Source organism: Sinocyclocheilus grahami, unplaced genomic scaffold (assembly GCF_001515645.1).
Source record: "Sinocyclocheilus grahami isolate Dianchi unplaced genomic scaffold, SAMN03320097.WGS_v1.1 scaffold922.1, whole genome shotgun sequence".
Taxonomy (NCBI): domain Eukaryota; kingdom Metazoa; phylum Chordata; class Actinopteri; order Cypriniformes; family Cyprinidae; genus Sinocyclocheilus; species Sinocyclocheilus grahami.
In genome coordinates, this window is record NW_015506101.1 from 178656 (window position 1) to 186814 (window position 8159).

Genomic DNA, 8159 nt, shown 5'->3' on the forward strand with positions numbered 1-8159 from the left:
CTTCATACAGCTTTTCCCAAACCGCCCGAGTTTCAAAATGTGCCGCACTTGCTTGTTTTTTAGGGTAAATCCTGAAACAGTATGTTCATGCTAATTCCAAGTATTACGCTTTACTCAGCATTTCAGCGTTTAGCAGTAACAGTCTATATGATCACGTATCCGCAAATAAATAATATCGCTTTAAATTGTGCAGCCATCAAATTCTCATTAACATGCATGCAAACTCTCAAATCAATCGCTGCACACATTTTCTTTTCCATAATTTACTTCAAAGATAGTGTATTGTCCATTTTAAATACAAAATGCTACATTAAATATACATATTAGTCTTTAATACAAATAGACTCAGGCGGCTGCAGCGTTTAAGACAATTCTTAGAAGTTACATCCTCTTGATTAACCATTCAGAAACTAAGATTTTGAGGATAAGCATTTACTCAGAAAATAATTGTCCTCGGATTTTATTTGTTCCTTTTAAATCAGAATGCGTCTTCTTTTGCTTCTTCTTTAAGCAACCACAAATAATAAATAAATGTCCGTGTGATTGGCGATGAATCCGGTATTAAATGTTTGACATACCTTTCTTTAGCTCATAAGGTGAGTCTTTACAAAGATCTACCTGTGTTTGGCTTCTTACTTTGCTCTCTCTTACCAGAGCCTCAGCTCTGTTTAAAACAGTTTGGCTTAATCCATTGAAATGTGCCGTGGAGCTGCTGTTGGTGCCGTGGCTGCTGTGGAGGTGTCCGAAAGTGCTATAGTTCGTGTAGCCCGGGTAAAAAGGGGACGTGTAGTAAATAGGTCGAGAAAGGACAGTGTTATTAGGGAGAGGGCACTGAGGGGAGGACCGGGTCGGCGAGGCAGCGCTGGCTATGACTGTGCTTTGACCCAGCCCCCCGGCCTGTGGAGCCTCATTGCTCCCTTTGCACCTGTCCGAGGACGTGGCGATCTCGGCTAGAGACCAGAGTTTGGGTTTGGGCGCCGAAGGGGGAGAATGAATAACAGACGTTACGTTGCTGTTCCCCGTGCTAGCGGCGTGGCCCGGTTCTGAGGACTTTTCTTGCGTAATGAGATCATTCCCTCTCTGTAGGACGGAGGGAGAAGAGGTGGTGGGTTTTGCTTGCTCGGCGAGCAAATCCGACCTCTCCTCTGTGTCTTTTAATTCCGAGTCTGTCAAAGGTGGATCAAGATCTTTAGCATGAGACTCGTCTTTAAACCTGTCGCATGGTACCTCCCCTGGGTTGATGAGTTTATGATCTGAAAGTAAAAAAAAAAAAAGATTTGATAAAACTAAATTTGTTGACAATAACATCATATATCATTTTTGAGAAAGAGATAAATATTGCATGCGTTTTAAACCGTTGTGTATGCTTAGTTTCACAATAAAAAAAAAAAAATCATTAAATGTATTTCTGTGCAACGGAAAAGTAATTTAACATTTATTATTATTTTTAATAATAACTAATTATTATTTTTAATAATAATAATAATAATAATAATAATAAAATATGGCTGGTGTTATTATAGCTCTAAATGAGATGCCGTGCGCCAGCTGTGTCCTTATTATGCAGCTCGAGATAAATGAAGTGCAAAACACCATACGTCACCAGCAATTCTCAGTCCATAAGAAGTCAAATTAGAGGAGTTCAAGGTGATTATTATTTAAAGCAATTCTCCCATTATAAATAATATACCACCATTAACCAGCAATCAATTTTGCGCCCGGAGTGGAAACGACTGCGATGAAAAATTGATGATTTTTCCACAGACCTGCCTCTGTGTCTGTGGAGTCTCCCTTGTCCGTGGGCTTATTTGGCTCGTCGTCGTCGTTTTTCTCGAGATCAATGTTTTCGTCCTCCTCCTCGTCCTCGCTCCGGTTCCGTGGGGTCCAGGTCATCTTGTTCTCCTTCTTTAGCCTCCTCCTGGCGTTGGCGAACCAGGTGGACACTTGAGTGAGGGTCATTTTCGTGATGATGGCCAGCATAATCTTCTCTCCTTTGGTGGGGTACGGGTTTTTCCGGTGCTCGCTAAGCCAAGCTTTCAAAGTGGCTGTGGCGTCCCGGGTAGCATTCTTGCGGTAAGCTGGGTCTCCATACGGGTACGAGCCCAAGGGAGCAGCGTAAGGATGATACCCTATAGATCCGGCCATGCCTGTCGTGTGGTCATACGGGGAGCTCTGCAAGGAGCCAAACCAATGGTTTTATTAGCAAACGATCACTTTATGGACACCTGCGCACAATGGTGGATCGGTTACAGATCACTTACGCAAACACACCATAAACAAACACACTCTTACTCACACACATGCATGCCACATGTACACACTTTAAATCTAATTAATCAAAACAGTAAAGCGCAAGGCCGTGGGGCTACGTATTCTATCATTTACATTTTGTCAGTTGCTTCATTCCCCTCAGCAAGAATTATTGTGAAATCCAATTTCACAACTTTCCATCCAAAATCCCTCCTCTTTGTTAACGATCATAAACCTCCCTTCGACAGCTAAACTGACTTTTGACAATATTTATTTTCAGATTAGCCAGCTAATTAGAAGTTGCAGCTTTATGTGGGGTCATCTGACAATGTGTTGTACACGCATTGACCAGCGCTGGCCTACGTGCACGCAGTTCACATTTAAATAGCCGGTAGAACGTGTTTCCTTTAAGTAGCCCATTTGACTAAATACATGGTTAAAGACAAATGGGGAACAACGGATAATGTATTCGTTTTAATATCAGGAAAATTGCTCGCCTGCAGCCCACCGAACTGAGGAAGTCGTATTGCCACAAATGACAACAAAAATAATTATGTAGGCTATATATATAGGCCTATTTAATTCAGTAAATACGCGAAATCATGTTTGTATGTTTTTCTATTTGCATTTCTATAATTCGAAGTTAATTGCTTTATTTACGGTGTAGCCTAGAGAAAATTATCGAATGCCATTTTGTTGTAATGTCTGTTTAAGAGCAATTTTTTTGGTTGTTTTAAAAAATTGTACTACAATATATTTTATTTAAAAGTGTCATGAAACCCAGCCAAATTCCGCGAATGCATATTTGATTGATAAAACCGCAGATGTTGCGCAAATGATTACTGCGTGTCTCAGTATTGCAACACAACATGCGTTACAACAAAGAGTAAAAAATTATCCGGCAACTTCTAAAAGTAGAAAAATAAGACCGTGAATAGCGCACTCACCACATAAGAAGTGAAAGTGGCAGCGGCCGCATCAGCGCTGTACTGGAGATGGGAATTGTAGCCTGGCGAGGCGCTGGTGAACGCTGTAGATCCAGCGTAGGGAGCGAAAGCAGAGCCAGAGGAAGATCTCCCTAGCTCCTCTGTCCGGGGTCCCGATATCACGCTTGTACTGTAGGCAGGACACGAATAGAGTGCCAAAGAGGCGGATGGCTGATACAAGTAGCCCTGAGGGTACGCCATGGTGGAGATCCAAATTTAAGCTTCTCACTTGAGTTCTTCTCCCTCAAACTCTCACGCGCTCTTTGCGCTCGCTCATAGAGTTCCGAGTTAACAGACCTCCGTCCCGTCCTCCTCACGTTGATAGCAGTGATGGAAATTAAAGAGAACGACGAATGCATAGACTTCGCACTCGTTAATCAGTCGTTGTCAGACTCACACGCGGATTTTCGAGGCGCTCTCTCACTCTCTGCGCGCGCTGTGACTCTCATGCCGAGCGCGCGGGACAAGTTTTTTGCTTTCGGATGGGGCTTTGCTTCGGCGAGTGTCCTGCCAGGATGCTAAGTTGGAAATTGAGGATTCTGACGCCTACTATGAGCCTCTCGCTCCTCCTCTCGGGGTGTAGTCATCGAAGGAAAGGCAAGCTGGAGCTGGGTTACAGCAGCCCAGCCTGAATCTACACTCTCTCTCTCTCTCTCTCTCTCTCTCTCTCTCTCTCTCTCTCTCTCTCTCTACATTCGTACCCTGGCACTCACTAACAATCTAACAATCTATCCCCCTATTTTTGTCCCTAACAAGCCTCAATGCCTTAGACTGAGCAGCTTCAGCCCCTGGATGGCGGTCTCATGCGAGCCAGTACGTCAACTTCAACTTTCCTCGTTTTCTAAATACACGAAGCCTTCATTTTCACACATGATTAATAACAAATGGACTGTTTTATCTTCTTGGGAACAGCTTGCCAAATACGACAGGAGACGCTACAATTACTGTTTGCAGTTCTTCATTCTCCTTGGTTTCCCCCCCCGTGCCTCGCCACTCTCTCTCTCTCTCTCTCTCTCTCTCTCTCTCTCTCTCTCTCTCTCTCTCTCTCTCTCTACATTCGTACCCTGGCACTCACTAACAATCTCCCCCGCTATCCCCCTATTTTTGTCCCTAACAAGCCTCAATGCCTTAGACTGAGCAGCTTCAGCCCCTGGATGGCGGTCTCATGCGAGCCAGTACATCAACTTCAACTTTCCTAATTTTCCTCATACACGAATCCTTCATTTTCACACATGATTAATAACAAATGGACTGTTATCTTCTTGGGACGGCTTGCCAAATACGACAGGAGACGCTACAAGTACTGTTTGCAGTTCTTCATTCTCCTTGTTTTTTTGTGTTCTCGTCGCTCATTCAAGCTTGTAGAAACAGTTTTTTTTAAAGAATGCGCGACAGACTGTGATCCATCGTACCTTAAGTCAGCTGAGCACGGATTTGTTTTGGTGTCACTTTCGAAGTGTCATGCGTTTGCAAATGATCATGGATAATTTGTAGGTAGTCTATTTTATTGCCTCATTGTAGGCTATAATTAGCTATAGCTTGGGGGGGGGGGGGGGGGGAAGGGGTGACAACATTTTTACACAATAGTTTTTGCAAAACGGTTTTCCCTCATTTTTCAGAAACAAAGAACCTAAATTGACTTTACGCGCGCTTAGACCAAGTCTCAGCGGTAAGAAAGTGAAGAAGTAACTTTTGACAGGTGTTAACTGATTTGTCCGCTGGACAGTTTTCGCCTTAGATCCCGGAACAAACCAGATCTTCTTCTCCTTTACACCAAAGCCCCAAGCGCAGACAGATTAAGACCATATGAACCACGGCAAATCCATCACGACCAGGGGCTCTAAACCCCTTTGATTCAAACAGATATATTCCTCTGCTGCGGAGAATATCCTCATGTATTAATAATTATTATTATTATTATTATTGTTAACATAATAACATTTATATTTAAATGATATTTATAGTATGTACTATAATATATTCACCATGACTTCATACATTTATTTGACTCATTTTGTGTTTTTTGAATGCTTTGAAACAATTCTATTTTTACCAAATCTACTTGTCTGCTATTGAGTGCAGAAAGTGTAAGAAGAACCATAATGGACCACTGTTTTAAAATGTTTTGTAGGTGTTTGTAATACCGTGAAAGCAAATATCAAAGTGAACTACAGTTAATGTTTGTCATCTTTTCAATAGCATGACAACTGTGCATTTAAATTTTGCTTTAAACAATAAAATATGTGCATAACCTAGGGAAATAATAAACATTCATATCAGTTCTTTTCCATACTATATTATGTGTAAGCATTTGATTGTGTGAGTGGCCGCGTACACAACCATGTGTTCACTCATAACAATGCTGCTTGTAATTGAGTGCTTCTAAGCATGATCCAAATATCTGTGTAAGTAGGTCACAAGATCAGAAGGGGCTACGCTGATCCTTAAAAAGAGCAATCTAAATCTGTCAGTACTCTATAGGTTTGCCGAGGACATTTTATTGAAACCACCTAGAATGTTGATGCAGGAGCTCATTTATTTTAAACGTGATTACTCTGGTATTTTTTTCTGCCCCCTGGAACAGGTGTGAAAATACCATGAGGGACTTCTAGCAGATTTAATCGACTTGCTGATTCTCATCATGATAGCCTTTACCACCCCAGTTAATTTTAAAGTGTTCATATGGCAGAGATAGACTGGGTCCCTGGGTCCCCCAGCTGTGGCTCCATATTCCCGGTAGTCTTCCTCAGAGGCCCCTGGTGACTGACAGGCCGTTAGCCAGGCTAAACGATGTGATGATGAGCTTTTTATGAGAATGGATTTAGAATTGAGAGATTTCAGACAAAGATTGTGTGCATTTTTCTCTCTCGTTCTTTCTGCGTGTCTCTCTCTCATCTCCCTCCCCCTGTCTCTCTCTTTCTTTCCCCTGCCAGCCGGCTAGATTGTGATTGATTTGGTTGAAATGGATTGTAGGAAGCAAACATTGATTTTTCAATGACTTCTCACCAAAAAATATTAAAGTTGTATCCAAAATGTAGAAATCTCAGTATCCGACATTCTCTCTCCTCCCTGTGCCATTCTTTGCTCTGAGAGCGAGAAAGCACCTTAATACAGCCTAGTCAACGATTAGACAAATGACCTGTAATGTTATTTTGAAATGAGTCAGTAAGCTGAAGGACTAAAGGAGTATTGATTGAGCCTAATGAGGATTGAGGATTGGGAAAACAAGCTTTTTCAGGGTTTTGCCGACGCATCTCTTATCAGCACTAAGGCACACAACGATACAATGCACTCTTGTACTACTGCAGATGCCTGTGTCTTGTAAGGCTCATTTGCTGTCTGCTATTATTAAATCAAACACCACCGGCCTGCATGCATGCACACTTAAAGATTGTTATGATTAATTAGTTGCAGGAAAACATTGTTACTAAAACCTCATCTGACAACATGTATTTAAACATGTACTGTATGCTTACAACATTTTGTGTGTGCATGAAAGAGCCTTTAGGCATCATAGGTGCATATTTTAGTAGAATTTTACATAATATATACAAAGAGTTGCATAGCAGCTGTTTAACTTTATAACTGGTATTAAAGCCACTGAATCAGAACTGAAATGATTGGTGTATTCGCCAGTTTTTTTTCTATTTTTTTATTAGCTTTGTGTGCAAAGACAGAATTAACCTTGTCATAGCAATTTCAATCTGAAATGTTCCTGTGGCTCAGTGGTAGAGTTAGCAGCGCAAAAGGTTGTGGGTTCAATTCCCAAGGAACACACATACTGGTAAAAAAAAAATGTATAGCCTGAATGCACTGTAAGTCGCTTTGGATAAAAGCGTCTGCTAAATGCATAAATGTAAATATTAACAACAATAAAAATAATAATAACTTTTAATTTATATACTAACTTTCCATAACTTAAGGACACTTTACATTTGAGATAGAAATAATATTATGTGATTTATTGATATATATAATTATTTTTTTTTGAATGATGATATTTGTTTTCTCACTAAATTTGAAAACTGACTAATTAAATAGTGCATAGAGCACACAGCAAGTCGTTTTAGTAAACCAGCTTCCAAGCCACAAGAGCAATGCTGTGCGTTCAAAGTAAATATGAATAAAGGAGCTTTGTTTGGATGGTGGTTTATAATTCTTATCCCACCAAAAATTACATCTGTACACCTAAATGTATTTCATTTGGGTAACACTTTATTTTAAGGACCAATTCTCACTATTAACTAGCTGCTTATTAGCATATTACTAGCATATTGGCTTTATATTGGTACTTAGTTGTCACATATTAATGCGTTATTCTGCATGACCATATTTATCCACCCCATACCTAAACTTAACAACTGACTTACTAACTATTAACAGGCAGCAAATTAGGAATTTATTGAGGGAAAACTTTTAGTTAATAGTGAATATGTGTTCCCTAAACTAAAGTGTTACCATCATTTGTGCTTTAGATGATTTTATACAGGATGTTTTTAAATGTATAAGGAAAATAAACCAATAATCAATATTAATCATTTATAGACAGTTGATAAACTACTGTAGAGCAAAGTATCTTTACAAGGCACAGGCTTCATTAAAAGCCTCACTGAGACTTAAAGTCTTAGCAGTCCCTGATCTGTCAAAATGCCCTTTAATTGGTGTGAGAAAACAAGTGGCCACAGTTATTTTGTTGTATATGTACACCAGGCATGCTAACATGACCTTCAGAGGATTACAGTAAATGTAATTAAACTTATTTTTCTATGACCCTCATTGGCTGGTTTAATAATGCTGGTGTGGTAAGCTAAAATCAATGGTTCAGTACCTAACTAAACTCATAAAATGGAATAATTAAAGGACAAGTTGTTGAAAGTGAATGATTTTAAGGATGTTTACCTGGAGTGTTTTTACATATAGTTC

The 8159-nt window shown here is 40.2% G+C and overlaps 1 protein-coding gene across 1 annotated transcript; it reads right to left on the bottom strand.

Moving 5' to 3' along the window:
• Positions 1-476: 476 nt before the first annotated feature.
• LOC107564297 (iroquois-class homeodomain protein irx-5-like) lies at positions 477-3779 on the bottom strand. Its single transcript, XM_016249331.1, has 3 exons — positions 3198-3779; positions 1767-2172; positions 477-1253 (listed from the first exon to the last, which is right to left on the bottom strand). The coding sequence occupies exons 1-3, from the start codon at positions 3435-3437 to the stop codon at positions 562-564; spliced, it is 1338 nt and encodes a 445-aa protein (XP_016104817.1). The 5' UTR covers positions 3438-3779; the 3' UTR covers positions 477-561.
• Between the last annotated feature and the right edge of the window lie 4380 nt (positions 3780-8159).

Bases quoted from the DNA above. Each gene is read 5' to 3' on its own strand.
- LOC107564297 (XM_016249331.1), bottom strand. From the start codon at position 3,437: ATGGCGTACCCTCAGGGCTACTTGTATCAGCCATCCGCCTCTTTGGCA. The intron at 2,173-3,197 runs GTGAGTGCGCTA...GGCTCCTTGCAG, and splicing joins CCACTTTCACTTCTTATGTG to AGCTCCCCGTATGACCACAC. The intron at 1,254-1,766 runs GTCTGTGGAAAA...TTTTACTTTCAG, and splicing joins CTCCACAGACACAGAGGCAG to ATCATAAACTCATCAACCCA.